General features: G+C 39.2%; 1 protein-coding gene across 2 annotated transcripts; it reads left to right on the forward strand.

Annotated features, from left to right (window-relative positions):
* The first annotated feature begins 3,617 nt into the window (after positions 1 to 3,617).
* Positions 3,618 to 19,902, forward strand: PLCXD1 (phosphatidylinositol specific phospholipase C X domain containing 1). 2 transcript variants are annotated; one of them, XM_081948955.1, is made up of 7 exons: positions 3,618 to 3,691; positions 13,730 to 13,878; positions 15,551 to 15,687; positions 16,014 to 16,142; positions 16,339 to 16,494; positions 16,992 to 17,175; positions 17,851 to 19,902. In XM_081948955.1, exons 2-7 carry the CDS (start codon positions 13,755 to 13,757, stop codon positions 18,087 to 18,089), a joined length of 969 nt encoding a protein of 322 aa, XP_081805081.1. In that variant the 5' UTR covers positions 3,618 to 3,691; positions 13,730 to 13,754; the 3' UTR covers positions 18,090 to 19,902. The 2 variants fall into 2 exon arrangements, with proteins under 2 accessions (XP_081805081.1, XP_081805080.1); XM_081948954.1 differs by having other exon boundaries at positions 3,621 to 3,879.
* The last annotated feature ends 2,544 nt before the right edge of the window (positions 19,903 to 22,446 follow it).

The following is a 22,446-nucleotide window of genomic DNA, read 5'->3' on the forward strand; positions in this document are numbered from 1 at the left end:
GGTAGCGCCCACTTTGGGAACCACTGATCTAGCTAATTTAATTTGCTAAAACAATTTACACCCAAACAAAAATCAACTCAGCACTTCCTCATTTTTTAACCTTTAAATAATTTCGCTCATCAGCATTTTCATAACTGCTTCCGTCTTGTTTTTGATGCTTGTGAAATTAATGTTTGCAACTTTTTCAAATCATTATTTTGCTACCGGAAACCTTAATTCAGAAAGCATTTTGCTTTCTCCTTTCATTTCTTTGGATATACACTTGAAATATCACTTCTGCTAAAGCATCCATAACTATAGCTCAGTTTGATGGAATTAACCTGCGGTCACCTTATATCTTATTATTTTATTGTATGGTAGAGCATGTTACTCCTGCTGCTACTATTAGCATTTATGTCTAAAATAGACATTCATACAATTCACAGAACCGTAATCTGCATAATCATGGTTTATCAAATCATAATCAGCTAAACCATGAATTACAAACCATAAAATGCTAACAAGCAAGGCTTATAGTGAAACTGCAATTAATCTCTAAGGCACAAGATTTTTTTTTTCATTTTGAAAAAATGAATCAATGCAATTTTTCTCCTTAATATACCATTTACATTCAGATTTTCTAAATGCTTCTACCCCTCCCAGTCCTATTACTTTAGATACCTTTCTACTAATCTGCTTAATATCATACTTGGGGAAGACTGGCCTAGGGTTGAGAGTTGTAGCACACTCTAATGTATAGAGGAATATTTTCTTCCCTAAAATTCTACTTTGACCAAAGTCACCCAGTGGGTTAATGACTTTACAGTTAATTGTCTTGACTATTATGGGTTATCAAATCATTTGTTTCCTGTAATTCTAGGTCTTTAATGGCCTTCTACAATTTTATAGCATAAGATGCTAGTTAGGAAGTTTTGTTGACCATGGCATGACAAGGAAGAGGTTTCTTAATAGCTCTGTGCTGACAAGACTCACACCTTGAGAAACCAGTTATTGAGCTGCAGGCAGTTTTAGTATGATTCTCATGGATGTTCTGAATTCTTGTGGGTAAGGAGGCCAGGTTCTTTCCCCCCAGCATCACATCATGAGTTTGTGATTAAAAATCATGATCACTGAAATTTTTGTCTTCTTTTTCAGGCATAGTTGTGATTCAGCCCTTGTTCCATTCCATCAGCTTAGAGCTAATGCTAATTTGAATCTTTGCCAGCTCTTCCCCAAAGTCACTTTACTGATTTGTGCCCTCTAGGCAGGTGATCCTGGATGATGTAGTACATACTTGTTTTGTGACAGACTGCATTGCTCTCTACTTTTATGGCTTTCTAAAGAACACCAGCGTTACACCTACATTTTTCTCATCAGCGCTGCATGTAGCTATAGCTCAACAATTCAAACTAGAAATGATGTATGACCGTATAATTTGTTCAATAGAATGGAAGTAGGTTCACCAACAGCGGTTTGGAATAGATGCCAATCTAACCTACTCTTTTGGAAACCGATTGAGGTAGAGGAAATGGCACATTAAAAATGGAGAGCCACATCATTGCCCAAGCTCTTCCCACTGTTTTTTTTTACTCGATTCCGTCTATTTAAAGATCCTTCCACTAGATCTGTCATAGCAGTTATGATCTCTAAGTTGACCTGCCATGAACTATGTATATAAAAGAGCCATGGTGGCGCAGTGGTTAGAATGCAGTATTGCAGGCTAATTCTGCTGACTGCTAGCAGTTCAATTCTGACCGGCTCAAGGTTAACTCAGCCTTGCATCCTTCCGAGGTCAGTAAAATGAGGGCCCAGATTGTTGGGGGCAGTATGCTGACTTTCGAAATCGTTCAGAGAATGCTGTAAAGCACTATGGAGCAGTATATACTGTAAGTCTAAGTGCTATTGCTACTGCTATTGCATGTGTCATCAAGTAAAGATGGGGTGCCTCCCAAGGTCTTCCCAACCCCAAAACACCGCATGCTCCGCTTACCACCCCTTGTGTCCCCACAGGTCTTTCCCCCTCCCTACAGGATCCCCTCTGTCCATTGCCTCCCCAACTGGATCTCTGCAGGTCTTTTTGCATTTCTGATATATCACGTTTGGTTGGTTTTCCAGAGGAAAGGACAGACGATCTGTGTTCACTGCATAAATGCTACCAGGATAAGGCACAGATAATTTTTTTAACTGATTACATGCTATCAAGTTGTTGTTGACTCCTAGCAACCACCTAGATAATGACATGATAATCTCCATGACAATCTCTAACATGGTCTTTCAGGTCATTCAATAGTGGAGACATACTGGATGATGTCCAAATGACTTCCAAGCCAATGCTCTTGTCTTCTTGAAGTAGGAAACACATTACATACGCAAGAACTCCCCGCCCAGAGGAAAACCTTAAATAATGTGCCAAACTGTAACACACTTTTATAAAGATTTATATAGTCCTACTGGGAAAGATTTCAAACCAGACCAGTATTTCTCAACCATGTCAACTTTAACATGCTGGCTGTGGAATTCTGGGAACTGAAAGTGCTGTCTGACTCAGATATTTCTAACCAATCTTTGATAAGGAATGTAGATTCCATGTTCATGCAAACCATTCAGCCACACTATTACCTTAGAGCGTTGCTCAGCCAGTAATTTCATTCGGGTTGGGGTCTCAAGCACATTCCTAAAAATGAGGTCAATTGAAGTGTACCTTGCAAATACAAGTCCTGCCCATTCATATACTATACAAGCCTTGCCTAAAGCTTTATCAGTAATGGCTCTATGAACTAGCTCTCTCTCTCTCAAACCCCATCCCGTCCCGGAGAGGTTTTTTGTACTTTTCATATACGATCCTTCAGATGATTTCAGCACGTTGATTTAGGAGACAGTAACAGTTGCAATGTATGGTTGTGAAAGTTGGACCATAAGAAAGACTGAGCGCCAAAGAATTGAGGTCTTTGAACTATGGTGCTGGAGAAGACTCCTGCAAGTCCCTTGGACTGCATGGTGATCAAACCAGTCAGTCCTAGAGGAGATCAACCCTGGCTGCTCTTTAGAAGGCCAGATCCTGAAGATGAAACTCAAAATATTTTGGCCACCTAATGAGAAGGAAGGACTCACTGGAGAAGAGCCTCATGCTGAGAAAGACTGAGGGCAAAAGAAGAAGGGGATGACAGAGAACAAGGCGGCTGGATGGAGTTACTGAAGCAGTAGGTGTGAGCTTAAATGGACTCCAGGGGATCGTACAGGACAGGAAGGCTTGGAGGAACGTTGTCCATGGGGTAGCCATGGGTCGGACATGACTTGGCAACTAACAACAACAACAGGTACCGAATCAGCCCCGAAAACACATCCCGAACCGGATCCTCGTATGTCCCGTTATTCGGAAATCAGCGCGGGATGCTCCCTGCCTGGCTTTTTTTGCACTGCAGACGTGCATCCCGACTCATGCGCTCCGCATTCACCCTATTTAGACACACTGTAAACTCACGCCTCCCGATTCTCGCCTAGCATTTCCACCTGCGCTTCGGCCGGCATTTCCCGCCTGGTCCGAGACGACGAGGAGGAGGAGCTGCGCTGTCGGAGCAGACCAATCGCGCGGCCGGTATGCAAAGAAGCTCAAGATTCGCGGCGGCGCTGCGGCAGGAGATCCGAGCCGACTCTTCTGGAGGGAATGCGGATCGGACGCTCGCAAAGATTGCTCAGGGGCTGATTTAAAACAGTGAGTAAACCGAAACAAATCCCAAAGCGCTGCGCTCCTTTTGGGGAGGAAAACAAAGATTTGAGGACTCCGGATCCCCGAGGGCATCGTGGGATCTGTTTAGAAAGGAGCGGGTGTTGAAACTCTTCAGTCTGTTTCCTGGAACGGAGTGGCTTTGATTGATTGGCCCCCTCGCTTATTCGCTGTCAGTAAGTAACAGAAATCTTTGTTCCTCTTTTGTTTTAATGATGGTAAGACGAATGAGAAGCGCTGTGGGTCCTATTATGCCCGATGACTGGGAATTAAATTCGTATTGTGGTTTAGGAAATGTGTGAATAGGTTTGCCACTTTATTTTTACAAGGGGAAATCGGACTCTGTATTCTGGGATATTTCACTTTGGCATTGAAGCATTAATATGGCAAGGTAATAATAACAAGAATCGGAATACATTGCTTAATATTTTCTTTGCAATTTGATGCTTTTATTGAGTTACTCCAAATGTATAGTGATTCTGTTGAACAGCATTCCACTTGCCCCTTCTTAGCAAACTTGCTTTGGGGTGGGGGGTGGGGGATAGAAGAACCCGAATGGGCAAATATTCAGAGATGGAGGCTGTATGCGAGATGCTCTTTTTTTAGGGCAACTGCACAATAAAAGACTCCTTGCCATGACCTTATTCAAATTAGTGATTAGAAGCCTTGGATTCTTTGGGTGCTTTCTGAGGAACTCAACTTGAGTTTGATCTGGTTCTCAATTCAACTCAACTTGAGTTTGATCTGGTTGTCAATTCTGCTGAGCCATAAGATGGTATATTTGATTTTAGCTTAAGTAATTCATTGAAGTGTGTTAAAAATTCATAGTGGTTTATTAGGGTTCAATGTATGAACCTCATCCAAAAGCCTATAGCTTTGCCCTGCCATTTGACAGCACTCAGCTGACCTTGGACCTAGCTAACAGTTGAATTGGACTAACTAGTAATATGGGTGACTTGTGACCACAGTGGTACCATCAAATGTATTGTTAAGTGATGCAATCATTAAGTGCGGCATCAGGTGACTGTACACAATTTTACAACTTTTTTTTTTTTTGCCATAGTTGTTAAGCAAGATTTCACATTAACTGTGACTTGCAGCCTTCCCCACTGGCTTTCCCATTGACTTGGCTTGTTGGAAGCCAGAGGGGAGGGTCAAAAATGGTGATTCCATGACCATGGGATATTGCAGCCATCATAAATGTGTGACAGTTGCTAAGGACCCAAATGATGATCATGTGATTGCTGGGACACTGCAACAGTTGTAAGTCATTTTCTTCAGTTCTGTTGTAACTTTGGTCACTAAATGAATGGTAGTAAGTTAAGGACTGCCTGTACTAAACATCTGTTAAAAATAATGGCTGTGAAGAAACTATCAAGGAGAAAACATTACCCTCATCTACACTGACAGGGCAATCAAGTTTATATAAAAGAAAATGAACCCAAGTATGTTCCAGTACTGAAGATGCTACCTAGTCAAGCAATGAAACATCTGCATGAAAACAACTCAGCTCAGAGGACTCCACAGTTCAATTCTCAGAGGACTCCACAGTTCAATTCTGACAGCTCCCCACTGACATTGGGGTTCCCCATATAGGCATCAAATGCTTCAGAAAGCATACAAATGAGAGAAATTTGAAAGCAGGCAAACCTCCACCCAGGAATAGCTGTTTTATCTGCATGAATGCCTACAATAGCATGCCTTGTCCATGAGTGTCAGATACAGACTCCAATAAATGGCACAACTGGATGGAAAATAGCAAAGTGAGCAAAAATAATTATTATAATGATCATGGATGTGCATCATATTAAAACATAATACAAGCCCACCATAGATAACACCAAGGACCAACTGGTGCCCCAGAATTATGTCCCAGAAGGTACAGTGTTGACAACTGCGATCAAGGCTACAATTCTAAGAGCAGCTGGAATAAGGAAAACGAAGCTTCAAGGCAACTTCTCAAGCTAAACCCCAGGAAGAAAGAGATACCTGAACTTGACTGAGTTGTCAACTTCTCCAGCTGCCCACTATCATGACAGAACATGACATCCTACACAAAGGCTTAAACTATCATATACTGTAAATGATATCAATTAGAATTTTTTGCAGCCTTGGAGGCAGTATTTAAAACCACAGGACTTAGCAAAGAAACCTAAGAGAATGTAAGACAGATGTTCATATCAGAGACCATAAGAGCACAGATCTAGAGCCAATTCAAAGCAGAGGACAGAGGAGCTCCCAAAAACCCAAAGGAGGACCAAACCATCATCATCCTCCCAGCAGACAAAGACGGTACCACAGTTATCATGGTCAGATCACAAAGGAAACTGCATCTCTATAATACTAACCCAGTGCAGAAACTAGACAAACTGATCAAGAGAACCCTTAATGAGGTAAATAAAAAAGGTCAAATCACAAAAGCAGTGAATTCATTCTTCCACGCTTCCATGAACATCCAAAAAAACACTAGCCCAACATACCTCTTTTTAAAAAATTGTTTTGAATAAACAAAAACACAAAAAAAGAATCATCCTTCATTACATCCTGTCGAAAGCGTGTTGATTGGTTACAAACAGTTTTCCTGCGTTTCTATCATAATTGTTACATATATTTCCCTCCCATTGAATAGTACATTTTACATCAAAAATCTTCATTTATTTTACTGTCAATACACCACCATTCTCATTTAGCTAAAATTATTTAAAAGTGCTTTTATCTGATATCATTTGCATTCAAAAACACAACCACCCACTGGCATTCATTGGCAATCTCAACAAACCTCCTGTAACATTACATCTTATAACATATTCTAAAAGAAAAAATCAATTAATAAAATATCTAAGCATTCCCCCCCCCCCTTTCCCTCCCCCCAATTCACCATTTAAAGCTTTTATACAATTGCTTTTACCAATGCTAACACATATAAATATCATTAAACATTATCCGTTAACATTTCTTTGGTTATTATTGTAACTAATTAAGAATTATTTATTATGTATATTACACCTCCTCTCCTCCGGCCCAAGAAGACTTACATTTTTATACATAATAAACAAGGATTTGTTAATAAGATTTATAAGTCTTTTTCCCAGGTCCCAATTTGCAATTTATATCCAGATGGCTTTTACTAGTCAAAATCATTATTTCATTACTATTATCATTATTATTATAGGTAACTAAGGATTATTTACTGTTTATGTCACCTCTCCTCTCGTTAGACCCAAGAAAAAATTACTTCTTTATAACAAAATCTAAACAAAAGTTTATTGTTAACATTCATTAAAAAAAATCCCCCCAGGTCCCAATTTGCTATTTATATCCAAATTGTTTTAACTGATTAGAGTTATTAATTCATTGTTATTATCATAATGTATTACTTTTTAACGAATATACATTTAAAAACAATCTAAAAAAATCTATAAAATATTAAGGTTCCTACCTATTAATCACCAAAAATTAATTAAATCTTTATCATCAACATTCATTATCAACCTGTATCTTTCCAGTAAAAAAAGAATCTTGTTTCTTTTGCCAGTTGTTGTGTCAATCTTCTTATTAATTCCTTTATAAGGTTTTTATAAACTTCTCTCTGCACTTTTTTGTTTGAAAGATCTCTCAAAAAACCTTGTTGCCCTTGAACTGGTATTAAAATTAGCATGTCTTTGATTAAACATATTTCTGAAACAGTTTCTCTTCTTAGTTCCATCATCATCATCTTCCCCCACCCTCTGTATCTTGAAGAAAGGAATAGAGCTCCTGCATATCAAATTCACTTTTCCATATTCCCTTCTTTCCATTTTCACCTAGGTTTGCTCCATCATTAAATTCATCTGTTATCTTATCCTTATCTTCTTCGTCTTCATTCATTTCTTTATTTTTGGGACTCCAACTCCATTATCCTTTATTGTAGGAGATAGTAGTCTATCCAACTTCTTATCAAATCTCTCAGATCTTTCCGATAACTTTTGAATTTTAATCAACAAATCTTGAAGACTCAGTGTTCCCTCATCTGAAGATTGATACATGTTTCCAAATGAAAAAAAAACAAGGAGGAAAAAAAAGAATTTCCTTCCCTTGCCAAGAGTGTTTTTTAAAAAAAAGGCACCTGTAAAAACAACCGTACCCTTGACTTCTTATCAAATTGCACACATAAGCTGCAAAGCTGCAAAACTGCAAAGCTCTCCGTTACAGCATCAGTGAAATCGGAGACAGAGAGAGCAAATAATACATTATTTCAAAGAGAAAAAAAAACCCAAGTTCTAACTTTCGAATGGCAGATTCAATTCTTCTCCTATTTATCTCAAGCTTATGGAAAACAATAATCTTAAAAAGTCTTTAATGAAAATTAATGAGAAGTAGTAAGAAGAATTATTAGAATAAAAAAAGTTTTAGTTCTAGCCAACAGATAAGGCAGCAGAAAATAGGAGAAAAAAACCAGTTTATTCACTTACGAAGAGAAACAAAAAGCGTTAGTCACTTCAATCCACAAAACATCGTTAACAAAAAAAAAGAGAAAAAGAAATAAAAGCTTTCCAAGGCAGTCCAATAAAGATAAATTCCACCGCTTTATTCTTTGCTTAAAGGACTAATTTATCTTTTTAAAAAATCCCTTTGGGCAATCATTCTCAAAGAAAAAAGCCTCACCAGATGGACTCACTTTCAGCTGCCTTCTTTCCAGAGCCGTCTCTGACTTTGTCAGCATGGGGCTGTCTGTTTATCGCCAGCTTGGAGCACTTCCCTTGGGTCAATCAGGGACTTTGCGATGTCCCTGGGACCAGCAAGGCTTTGTGTCCCTGTTCGCCGTCTCTTTGGGACGGCTTAGGTCCGTTTGGACCATGGGGCAATAAAAGGATCAACGGCGGTCTCAAACAGTCGAGACTGCATGTTGTCATGTAGCGACGTTGGCTCTTCTTCCGCGTCTGGAGACAGTCCCAACATACATCTTTTGAAGAATCATTGGTGCTGTCTGAGCTTGGTGGTTTTCTTACAGAAGTTTCATTACTCATACTAGATAGCCTTACACTGATGATGTTGCCTAGTTTGGGTAATGAAACATCTGCAAGAAAACTACCAAGTTCAGAGAGCACCAAGCATCATTTCAACCCTGAGCTACAAATATCCTCCTTTATTGATACCTCTTAATCCAAGTGTATTGTTATCAGGGTCGCCAAAGTACAACACTGGTAAATAATGGCTTGAACACTTCACAGAAGGGAGTAAATAGTCTATCAAATCCTTACTACAGACCTCCAGACCTCCAATGATGGAGGAAAATGAGATTATGGTTTCATTCAGTGTCATAATACTCTTTGCATCTATAGACCCAGATCTAACGAAAGAATCTATGGCAGCAGTACTAAACAGCACACATAGCCTTCAATTAAGGTTGAAATACCACAAGCATGGACCTTATCAACCTCTGCCTCTCTAATTACTTTCAGTTTCATGGGCAAATATGCCAACAAATCAGAGGAACACCCAGGAGCCATAGCTGAGATTATAATGCAGCATCTAGAAACTATAGTACTCCCACGCAAACAATCAAAATAATAGGTCTGGAATTTAGATGACACCTTTATCATAATAAAAAAGAGACAATTAGAGAAGACACATGGAACCATCAACAACATCTTCAAAAGGATAAAATTTATAAGGGAAGAAGACGCCAACCACACACTCCTTTTTGACATCTCCATCAGCAAAGGGAATGGTGGCAAATTAGAAACACAAGCCTATCGAACAACCACCTCCATTAAACAAGTGCTCTACCACTGAAATAATAACCCAGCTTTGTAAGAACATTATTGAGAGGATCACAAGCACACTGCAGCAAGTCAGAACACCAGAAGAAGAAAACAGACTATCTACACAACATTTTCCAACAAAATGTATACTCATGCAAATTTATCAAAAAGTCCCTGACTACCCAACCTACTACAGCACAACTAATATAAGCTATGGAAAAGATAACACTGCCATATATCAGAAACACCTGGGAAACAATCAACAGATTATAACCACATATCTGTAGCTCACAAACCAATTAAAATCCTCTGAAACATCTTAAGTAATCCAAAAGATCCAATAGCCCAAGAAGAAAAAACACAAGTCATCTACAACATACAGTGTAAGGACTATAACAGCCTCTATGTAGGACAGACAAGCAGAAGACTAGCAGAGTGCATCCACAAACACCCACTAATAGTCAGAAAACATGATGAAAATTCCTGAATTTCACAACACAACAGACTCAACTATAGTGTCAACTGGGAAATCTTGAGTATCTTAGACCAAACAAAATAAAAAATGCTTGGGGATTCCTGAAATCTTGGCGTCAGACAAATCAGTGATAAGCAAGTACGTAGAACTAAACAATACTTACATACCATTCAAAATAGACAATAAAAAGCTAAAATGGAAAGATAACAAAATAAAAAATCAGAACACCATCTGGTCAGCAATCAAGATCCAGAAAAGCAGAGATTAACACCAGGATTAAAACCACCTACTCAATCAAACAATAAATAACAGCCCAATCAAGGGGGAAAAAAAATCAAGATTACCAAGGGAAAAAACATCACCTACACCAACACTGTCAAGTGCAAGCTACTGTATATAACAGGGCGTAAACCCTAATCTCTTCCAGCAGTGAAAATTGCTTATTTCAGAGAAGAGGATTAATCAGATTACTTGAACTGGGTCATCAGTAACCTGGAAACTGCTGGTTAAGAGGGTTTAGGTATGGGGTGGAAGAGAATCTCCAACAGTAGGTATGTTTTTTTTCTTTAGAGACCTACAGTAATCCCTCTGTGCTTATGGAAATAGGAAAATAGCTGCTAAGGGGTATTCAGAACTGTGTTGACAGGCCACTATAATGCTAACCTAGAATGATCACATTTATTTCAATGACACACAGGAGAGAAAACCACTATCAGTAAGCCACCTCATATGGTGGCTTTCTTGGGAGAATAAGGTTTGAGAAGCTTTTTTTTAATGGTAAACCAAGGCTCTCTTGGGTTGGTGTATCAGACTGATTTGAAAATCTGAAGGCAAGATTAGAGGTTCCCTTAAATGGCCTGGTACCTGCATATCTATATGGAGAAATAACAGAAGCATATTTCTGATCAGGAATATAACACCCAGTAAATACGAACTTTAAGGTTTCACTAATGCTGCAGGTTGCATCAATGTAAACAATGTCTTGAATGTACAGATAAAAAATAAATATGTTTTTTCCATATTTAACTATTTTAATTAAAAAATAATCAAAGTGTCTGCCAATTTGGGAATGGGACTGTTAGCTCTTTGCTAGAAGGGCATTGACTCTTGATCGCTGGAGTGATGGAAGCTGTTGTTCAGCACATCTGGGAGCCACCAGTTTGCAAAAAAACAGTTGTAGAAATTGCTTGGATTCAACTTCTTTATTTTTTTTTAAAAAACATCATTTTTACAGTTGACAGTTCCAATTGCTGGATCCTCCATGAATACTGACATATTGCATGTATGCAGGTGTTTTTGAATGCAGAGTATTTCTTTTTTTGTTTACATGTTTGGATCCAGATTGAGAGGTGATGTATTTCCAGATAAAAACAGTTTTTAGTAATGATTATTATTTCTAGATCAAATTAATTGCATGTGCTCTTACAGTTGTGAATCAAATTGATAACATTCTTACTGCTTTAACTTAGGTATCAGTGGGAGAGATTGTCTATAGTGGAGTTATTTCTTTGGCTCAAAAATTTCATCTAGGACAACTTTTGGTGCCCACCAAATCTGGTAGATTTCTCTTTAATCTGCACACAGGTGATTCCATGACAGTGTATGATAACAGGAATGTGGCACATTGAGATAAGGATCAAGGAGGCTGTGCCTCTGTGACACACTCCTCTAACAATTGTATTTTTAACTGACAGTTTATGTGGGCAGGAAAATGACCTATTTCAGAAACAAGAAGCAACACTCAAGAGGATTATATAAAAATAGGTCAATAGAGGAAGGACCTGCATCAAATAATCAGGCTACATCTGTTTACATCTTGTAGAATCTCTGACAAAGCCATAAAATATCTATGTGGCATGAGATTAGATTCAAGTCAGCTTGTTGAACAAAGTACATGACATAAATTAGACTGCACTGAACAACAGCATGCCTTCTAATCAATTTTCCCCAAATTACAAATATTTAATCATATTGGAGTTTGTAGTATTTATATGTGAAAATATACAATACTATACAATGTTTTTATTTTGACCTCGGACAACATAAAGTAAAAACATCAACAATATGAAATTAACAATTGCAATATGTAGTAATAGAATTTCTACTGAAGGTTGTGACATATATGAACATCTGTTAAATTTAGATTATTCTGTAATCCTTGGGGATGGTATGTTCAAATCACAGAACCAATTAGTTAAAAGAAAAATCCTAGTATCTTGATTAAGAAACCAAGTCTAGTAGTAGAAAATTGGCTGTGCTTAAATGAACTACTTTGGTGGCGGGGGGGGGGGGGAGTTGTCTTTAGTTTTTCATAGAAACTCATTAGTTCACAGAAACCCACCATTTGGAAAACCAATTGAAAATGATTGTCTAAATCTTTTGTTAGAAATAGCTCTGTTTTCACCTGCTTATTAGTGTGAATTGGCTTTGGAAACAGCAGTACAAATATTGATCCTGATTATGTGGGTTCAGTTTATCTTGATCTATTAGATTGTCACTGAAGGTTATGTCCCCATGTGTATCAGTTATATAAAGGAGTTGGACCAATGATGTTATTGGGATGACTTGGGATGATGATATTACTTATTCCTTGGTACTCAATTGCTTTGAAAGTCATTGAATTTGGTATTCAATGCATTTTGACCCGAAAATTTTGTCCCGGCACTCATCATTTGTTTGGTACTTAACATACAAACTAGAAATTGTCAGTGTCACCTGCCTTGTGACTCATTACATTATTCCTTATGGAAAAATGTGTTTGGTACTGATTCTTTTTGGTACTTATCATGCCTCCTGGAACCAATTAATGATGAGTACCGAGGTACCACTGTATTACTTCCTTTATGACAGCCCACAGGGCAATCCTCTCTACATTTTGTGATACAGCTCTCAGAAAATCTGAGGAACAGAGCATCCATGACCATCTGTGTATGTATGTCAAAATCTGCAAGATGGTAAGTGTGGCATCACAATCCACATTCTGCCCCTTTTGGACCTGTATTACACATATAACAAAATAGAAAGGGCTTGGATCATGAGGTTCCCTTACCTGTTTTCACCCCCCCTTACCTACACCCAACGTGGACGTAACTGATGCTGAGCCAGAATTGTGTAAAGAGTGGGAAATCTATGGGTTATAGATCTAAAACTGGGAGCAAGGCACCAGAATGAGAGTTGTATAAATGAGCTCCCAAGGTTGCAATTATTGTCCAGTATTTCAGAATAGAACCAGTTCGGGGGCGTGGCAGGCCTGGGTCACTGCCAGTTCCAGCGGCCCAGGCCACCAAGTTACTACTATTTGGCCGAACTGGTCTGAACTGGTAGACACCAATCTCTGGTGTGTATGTGCAGTCATTGTAATTTTGAAAATAGGTTGTGAGTACTCTGGGCAGGTTTGTTATAACTTCAATCTTTCTCCCCCCCCTCTTCCCTTCCCTCTCTCCCTCCCTCTCTCTCTGTATCTCTCTCTCTCTCTCTCCCTCCCTCTCTCTCTGACTATCTGTCTGTCTCTGTCTCTCTCTTCCTCCCTCCCTCTATCTCCATACACACACACTCCAAACTATTAGTAGCTTGCACATGAAAAACAAGAAACAAAGAACTGGGGAATGTTATATACACCCAGAAGAGAAAGCCACACATAGCAAAAAACCAACAACAACACATTGTGTCCATTCCACTTCAAGACCCTGGGAGAATAGCCAGGTTTTGTAGGATATTTAGAATGTCATCGGGATCAGAGACGTGTGAGGATACTGGATGAATTAAATTTGCACCTGCAGACAGAGTTAAAACCTATTTTTTATTTAGACCTTTTTCTAGGACATTATTTAAAATGGGGAAAAGGAAGAAAGAGTCAAAAAAGAAATCCATTAACCTGGGCAGTGAAGCTGATCAATGGATGTCTAATTTACCAGAAAGTCTTTGGGCTGTACCTCTCTCTAATCTGTCATTACCAGGTAAGTGATGCATTTTGAAACAACATTTGGATAATTGGAAAGAACACAACACAACATAGCACAACACAACATAACACAACACAACATCATAAAAACATATTTAGCATTACCTAAATATCGGGTACATCTCATGGGGCTCCCCTTGAGATGTACCTGAAGGCTGCAACTTGTCCAGAATGCGGCCGCGTGGGCAGTTTTGGGAGCCGCTAGTTACTCCCATGTAACACCTCTCCTGCACGGGCTGCACTGGCTACCTGTGGCCTTCCGGGTGCATTTCAAGGTGCTGACTATCATCTTTAAAGTGCTCCATGGCACAGGACCTAGGTATTTGCGGGATCGCATCCTGCCCCATACATCCCTTCGGCCGATCCGCTCACACAGAGAGGGACTTCTCCGGGTGCCGTCCACTAGGCTATGCCAGCGGGCGACGCCCAAGGGAAGGGCCTTCTCTGTGATGGGCCCGACCCTCTGGAATGACCTTCCCCCTGATATCAGAACAACTACAGATCTCCGCTCCTTCCGCAAGAAGCTAAAAACCCACCTGTTCAATTTAGCCGGCCTGGCCTAATTCCAGCTTCCCACCCCATGCCTGTATTTTTAAACTCGATGGGCTGGTTTTAGGTCGTGTCTTAATTTTTAATAACTTGTACAGGGCTCTAGGTTTAATCTGGTTTTAAGAGTATTTATTATGTATATGGTTTTTTAATGTGGTTCCTGTACACTGCCCCAAGTCCCTTCGGGGAGAGGGGGCGGTCTATAAATCAAATAAACTTGAAACTTGAAACCTTTTTGAATTCTTAATATCTTTGCAACACATCTCTTCAAAAAAATGTAGAAATAAATGGTGGATTTGCTATATCTGCGTGCACTTTAGAGCTTTAGAACATTATATTGTGTTCTGTGCATCTTGTTAAAATGTATCTGAAATAAAAGGATGTTAGTGAAAACCAAGGTTTAAACCACCCATTGAAGAAGAAGAAATCACCAGGGCCACACAAGGGTTTTTTTCAGTTTAGTTTCCCAACCTCTGTAAACCCTGATTTAAATAAATGCATAAGATTTCCCAGGATAGCTTTAATTGAACCCTATGAACTAAAAGTTGCTCTAATGGCTATGCCAACCAAGTTCCATCAATGTCTAAATGAAGGTGTGATGAAAATCATCCCCATTGGGACGATGCTTCAAGAAATACATTAAAGAAGAACGCAGGAAGATCACACTGAAACAAATCCCTGCACCATACACCTCCCAAAGGATGACTGGTGCCAGAAGTACAGCATGGTAGTGGTGATGGTCTTAGGTAGCACTTACCATATTTGATACAGAGATGAAAGAAGGATTGTTTTAATGAAGAGAAGTGTGTTTTACCTTACTTTAACATTACAAAAGAAGTCATCCTTTCTTAATTATTTGATCACATGTCACCCCTTTGCTCTCAGGTGAGATTTATTACCTGTATTTATTACTTATAATATTTGATGGTTTGCTGGGAATTATAAAAAAACTCAAAGAGCAGACTTTGATGGACCACTAGGTCTGTTTCTGCAGTCAGTTTTCTCTGGTTTTAAATTAGGGTAAAAAAGTCTTAGAGTGAACTCTGGTGCAGTGGTAAAATTTGAAAAGGCTGACAAATGATTAGGATTAGGTTGACTTTGTCTTTAATCCTATATAGGTAGTCATGATGCAGTGACATATTGTCTGGATAAGAAGTCAGAAGTCAGTGCAAATGGATCCAAATTGTTGCAGTTACTGGATAAACATATGCACTGGATAGTGCACCCTATTATTTTGAGATGGTCAATAACACAGGTAAATATTTTTGGACTTCCACTTTGTATTTTTGGAGCTGTTTTTACAACATTAAATTTGCTTATGCATTTTTTTAAATTTCTGCAATACATAGAACAATACAGTATCATAAGAAAGAGCAAAATCATTGGATGAAAGCTGTCTATGTTCCATTTATTTTGTGTTAGAAACATTGTGGGTTTTACTAAAGACTTGTAGACTGCTGTCCAAAACTGTTCTCTCCCTAAAACTGTTTGAAATTTAGGAAATGTATATCATTGAAACATAATGAAATATATCTTTGTTGCAAACATTTTAGAAACTTTTGATTTTTTAAAACTTTTCAGGATCTGACTGTGTTGGAACAATTGGATGCTGGAATTAGGTATTTCGATTTTAGAATAGCTCACAAACCTGATGACCCTTCCATGAAATTATACTTTGTTCATATGTTATATACAACAGTGGAAGTAGAGGTACATTTTCTTAACTGAATTCTATTGAAATCATTGTTTTAAGTGAAATACACTATTTAAAAATGTGTGTTGTGAAGTGTGCCACCTGTGAAGTGTCCCTTCTGAGATATTTGCCAATTATAATTGATTCCTTTTCTTTCTGTCACAAAGCCATGTCTCACACTGCATGTTATCAATCTTACATTGATTTTTATAGGTTGTTCTGTGGGACATTTTACGATGGCTGAAAGACCATCCTTGGGAGGTGGTTGTTCTAGCTTTCAGAAATTTTGATGGCTTGGATGAGATTCATCACAATCATTTGGTCTCCTGCATAAAGAAGATCTTCAGTTCCAGATTGTGTCCTAGAAATGTGAGTTGCTTAGAAAACTTAGTCTTAAGATTTTGAGACTATGAGATCACTAATTCACATTGGCATGGTCAGATATTATACTGAGGGAATGTGGAGTGATCATATACAACTCTGAGTGATACTGTAATACTTGGCAAAATTTGAACAATTCCTGGGTAATACTAAATGTCCCCTGCAGAACCTGTCCAATAGAATTCATTGCAGCTGTATCCCAAGTCTGTTTGATATGAATAATAGAGAACCAGTTTACTCTAGTGGTTAAGGCATCAGGCTAGAAAGTAGTTCTAGTCCCACTTTAGCTATGAAAGCCAGTTGGGTGACTTTGGACCAGTCATTCTTTCTCTTAGCCCAACTCTCCTCACAAGGTTGTTGTTTTGGGGAGACTAGGAGGAGGAAGGTGTGTTGTATATGTTTGCTGCCTTCAATTATTTGTAAAAATAATAAAGGTGGGATATAAATAAATGAAATACAAAATGTTATTTTACTCTTCCTTTCAGATTATCCCAACCCTCCGCAATATGTGGTCAAATGGCTACCAAGTTATTGTGTCTTATGACGAAATAATGCAAGTGGTGCATCATATTGAATTGTGGCCTGCAATTCCGTACTGGTGGGGAAATAAGGATACAGCACGAAAGCTTATTGAGGTTTTGGAAAAAAAGAAGCAAAGCGGTCGCCCAGGTATTTGTCCCTTCTGCCTATATGGTGTATATCCTGAATCAACTCCTGAGTTGCCCTCCATGAGCATTCCCACATATATCCACCAAAAACTCAGCAACCAGCTTTTGTGATGATAGACCAAAAAATCACAAAAGCCAAGCAATCTTCAGTTTATGAGGGTTTGCGTTAGGTCTAGTGATCAGATCAAGAAGAAGTCCACCAATTTGATGAGATTTCCAGCAGCCCATTTTTTTTTTGGCTGGAAACAAGGTTCCCACATTTTCACATAATTCAGAAATGTGTTCCCATCTTTGCAGTCAGATGGATATATGTAGAAATGATTTTATATTAAAAAAAGCTTTAATATGAGCAGAGCAACGTTTGTATACTGAATAACAAGGATGTTGAAACACCTGTTTTAATTTGGGCTGATTTGCGGTTACTCAGGCAGACATTTCTAGACTGCATTTGGGATTCATCCAAAATAAGATGTAAGAAAAGTATATTCTTTCTGCTCCTTAGTTGTAAGTCACCTGAGGGATGCTCATAATACATATAGTTTGCAAATAAAGCGAGTTATCATACCCTATTAAAATAAATGGATAGACATTCCCTTCTTTGGAAAATTGTTGGTAATTGTTACAAGAATCAAATGGCAATTCTTATTCCTTTTTTTTTTTTTTTGCCCTCTTCCAGATGGATTATTTGTCGCAGGAATCAATCTTACTGCAGATTTAGGATATATTTTGGCAAATTTAAACAGCTCTGTTAAAAAAATGACTCTGAAGGCTCTTCCGTTACTAAATTTGTGGGTAAAGAAACAGCATCCTGGATCAAAAAAGGACTGCATTAACATCATAGCTGGAGACTTTATAGAGAAGAACAATTTTGTGGAGAATGTGATAAACCTTAATACCAAACTGATTTTACAATAACTCCATTTTGATCATGTTTTGAAAGGAGATGATGGGACTAACCGCAAGGATAAAGTAGGATGTAATACAGCAAATAATTCACCTTCATATTTTTAACCTGCAGTTAAGTCCTTATTTAAAAACTGTATTTATGCAGCACTGTAGAAAATGTCATAAGTTTTTTTTTTTTAAAAAAGATATTTCATGGAAACATTGGTTTTCCTGCAAAACGTGCAGCTGCATCTACAGAATTTTGAAACATGGAGAACTTTGATCATCTAATTAGTACTGATGTTTGACTACCTCTGTGCTGTCCCGTTCACTCGCATGCACATGTAACGGTGCTTTAGTAGGTTTATTAATGTTCCCTGGCAATTTTCTTCACCAAAACTTCAGAACTGTCCCAATTAAGTCCAGCCAAAAGAAGACCTATGTTAGTCCACAGAGCAATAACCGATGAGTCCACAAGGTACTTGAAAGTTTCCCAGGCAAGACAAATCCACCAGGTAAAATTAAATCCACAACACAAGGGGGTTCATGAGGCGAGAAAAATCCAGAGTTCACAAGGCATGATCCAAAGTCAAGGCACGGTGTCAGTCCAATGCAAGGCAGGAATCACAACAACCAGGAAATACGCAGCTAGGAAATAAACATGTTGTCTCCACCATCGTCTCCATCTGCCTGCTGTGTCAAATAGTGCAGCCCATCAAGAGAGATGAGGCTACCTCCTCATGAGTAATCAGGCTGACCTTCACTGCTCCTGCCTTTTCTCTCTCCTATGTGTTCTGGGATTAGATGCACAAGGCAGTTCCTCATCATCATCACTAACTGGCTGCAGTTGCATGCTTTCCCTACCTGAAGCCTGAGGGCTGCCATGCTGCAGCTACACTTCAGCCAAATCCTTCTCAACAGTTGCCTGAAGACATTGACCAACTCCCCTCCTAATAGTGCCTGGGACTGGTACACCCTTCTCCGAACTGACATCTGTAAAGGAATCTGGTAACACATCCAGGGATGTCATCATACCTTCCAAGATCATACTTGAAAAGAAGTTGTGAATTTTAGTAAGTAATGCTTTCCTCATATACACTTGTGTCATAGCCCCATTGAATCCTGGTTGAGAGAAAGAAGATGAGTTGGAACCAGAATCATCCAACAGGGATGGCATGTCTCCCCTCAGATGGTTGGAGAGGCCACAGGCTGAGAAAGCTGCTGCCCAGGTATATCAGGCATTGGAGGAGGTGGTCGACTGGATGGGGAGCTCCCTGACCTCACAAACATGGGGAAGGATCAGCTGCAAACAGGCAGTGGTGTTGCGAGGCAGTAGTTCTCCTCTGATGAAGAACAGCTGCCTCCCCCACTCAGTCCAGGGGCATGGAGAGTGGAGCAGAGGCAAACTCAAAGGAGGTCTGTGAGGTTGCTTGCAAGGTCACCCTGCCCCTCCTCACAAGGAACACCTGGCTTGGGTTGAATTAAGCAGAGGCCAGGAAGGCTGCCTTTGCCAGGAACAATTGTTTGCTTTGGCATGTACTTCCCTGGAAAATTTTTGCTTTGATTTGGGTTTCTGCCTATGGATTTCGACTCTTGCCTCTGGACTCTTAACCTTATCCTGTGCACCTGGAATTTTGTGTATGACTCGTGGACCTTGCTTTGTGGATTTGCACCTTGTTTTTGGACTTCCTCTCTGCCTTTGTGATTTAGCTCTGGTGATTATTGGCTTTTATTTATGGGACTGTGAGTGGCTGCGTTCAGGGAAGTTTGGGGTGGAGCTTTGCTGAACGTTGTAGGTCAAGTTGTTGTGGACTTAACAGAGCAATAAAGGACCCTATCGAAACCTGCCTCTGCCTAAGTGACCTGGGTTGTAATAGCTTGACAAATCTGAATTAGTACAAAGAATGTAGACAAAGCTGCAATATAGTTTTGGTTCAGTCATTGTGATTTACAAACCATAGTTTGGCATACCATAACGAAACATACAGAGCCGCTTCTGGTTAATTGACAAAATTGTAATTTAGTACAGTAAGTGAACTCAACCACTTAAGTCAAGTCAGTGTTTTTCAAACTTGGCAACTTTAAGACATATGGACTTCAATTCCCAAAATCTCCCCAGCCAGCAGAAATTCTGAGAGTTGAAGTTCACATGCCTTAAAGTTGCCAAGCTTGAGTATTATTGATTTTTTTATGCATTCTATCCCCAAACGAGTTGATGTTAAGTATTACCAGTTAGGATTTTAAGCAAGCTTTTATTTGTAGATTCCAATAATTGAATATGGGATGAATATGGAACTATGCATGCAAAGTTTTAGTACGAATGAGCTACATTTCCTGAGCTCTCATGAGCTCTTAGGAACAAAGGAGGGAAGGCTTAGTGTGTGCTTTTTACATACAAAGGATAATCGTAGGCAGAATTGAAAACCAAGCCAAATGACTTGAATGTAAATATAGTTAAATACTTAGTGGCACTAGCTGTATACTATAAAACTGTAAGTGTTTAAAGAGGCCAGAGACTTAGCAGTATGCAAGGTGTAGAAAGCAAAACACATTGATTTTTAATTCTATTTTTAAAATTCTCTCAGGTTTGGTGAATTTTTTCAAGTATAAAAAGGGTAGGATTCCAGGGTATTTTCTTGCTGTTTTGGCAGCTGTAAAATAGAAAATTGTACTCAACTTTCTATAAATGAAGCTATAAAATGAGAAAGAAAAATCTCTGGGGCAACCAGTTTTAAATTTTAAGTATTTCTTTGGTCAGCACTTTTCAGTTCAAGGTCACCCTTGGCTTTTGGAGTGATATCCTGTGGATAACACCCCCCAAAGAGTCGGTACCAGGACAAATGCCACATTTAAAAACCAATTAATTTGCATTAATATTGCATTAGCTACAGTTCATATTATTACTTCTTGTACATTTAATCATTTTCCTTTTGTGGAGCAGTGAAACATAGCAATTCAGTAGTGATTTCTGGAGGAATGCTGAAGCTGCATCTGGAACTCTGGAAGCCATGCCCCTATGTTGCATGGGTTTCAGTGGTTTACATTTTCAGTGGGTGAAGAGGGGGGGCTACAAAAATGTTGGACTGGATCAAGGTCAATAAATTTCAGTTCAGCACTGTCCTGGGAATATTGTTTGAAAGAACAAAGAACCAGGACTTAACTGTGCTGAAGAAAGGAAAATGATGGCTGAGGTTTATGAGGTTGCATACTATCCTATCTCACAGGCGGTGAATTAGGAATGGGAAGTGGACTGTGACTAGCACCCCCCCTGCCACGTTCTTGATCTACCATCCCAAATAATTGTTTGCGGCAATGTTTGCTCTGAGAATCTTCCACCATACCTGTAGCAGGAGTGACAACGACTTCTGTACCCCCAAAATAGAATTAAACTACAGCAGGGGTGTCCAAACTTTTTTCAAAGAGGGCCAGATTGGATGAAGTGAACATGCTGGAGGGCCGAACATTTTTCCGAACATTCTTTGAACAATTACAATTAAATGCAAATGAATTATTTTATGCCAAGTTAATTGCAAATGGCATACTTTTCATTTCATAACATTAAGATCAACTGACAGCTGAGTTTTCACAATGTATTTTAAATAAATTAAAAAAAAAACTTACCTGCACTAATGTGAAGGGTGAAACTGAGATCTGTATTGCAGCAAATAGGCTCGGTCTGGTACAAAGGCAGTGGTTTTGATGCGTAAAATGTCACGCAGATGAGGGGCATGAATGAAATCAACACTTTAATTGCGTCCAAAATGAAGATTTATGCCCCATTTTCCTAATGAATCATTATTTTGTTAAAGCGGAAGCAAAATATGTGAGTTTTGTTGTTGTTGTGCCCAAGGAAAGAAACCGGGAACTTGAGTTACCCCCTTCAATTCCTTCTCACCCACACCTCTCTTTCATTCTCTACATCGCTAAGATGTTAATAAACTTCCCCAGAGTTTAGACGCGGCAAATATACGAGCACGCACACACGTACGCTTATTGATACCCTTTAAAAACCTTCCGATATTTGTTTATAGCGGCTCATGTGAGCTTTAATGGGCCATCTCCTCTTTTTTCTTTTGTCTCTTCAAGCAGAGAAGTTAATGCATGGCTGAATATTTCCTCCTTCCTTCCTTAAAAAAAACAAAAACAAAAAACCAACCTACCTTGGGGGAAGGTTCTTTGCTTTTCGCCTGCCAGACCTCTCCGAGCCCGGCAGAGAAGCTACAAGTATCCCTTGGCCCCGTGCTTCACGTACTGTGCCTGCACCGCCTGGTAGTTTGCCCATTTTGCAGCCTGTGTTGCGAAGGCTACGGCGCGCGTTCTTCGGCGATACCCGTGAGGCTTGGTCTCTCGTTTCCTCAAAAGGCACCCTTTCTCTCCCCCCCCCCCC

Source organism: Natrix helvetica, assembly GCF_964273705.1.
Source record: "Natrix helvetica genome assembly, chromosome: 3".
In the NCBI taxonomy this organism is placed as follows: domain Eukaryota; kingdom Metazoa; phylum Chordata; class Lepidosauria; order Squamata; family Natricidae; genus Natrix; species Natrix helvetica.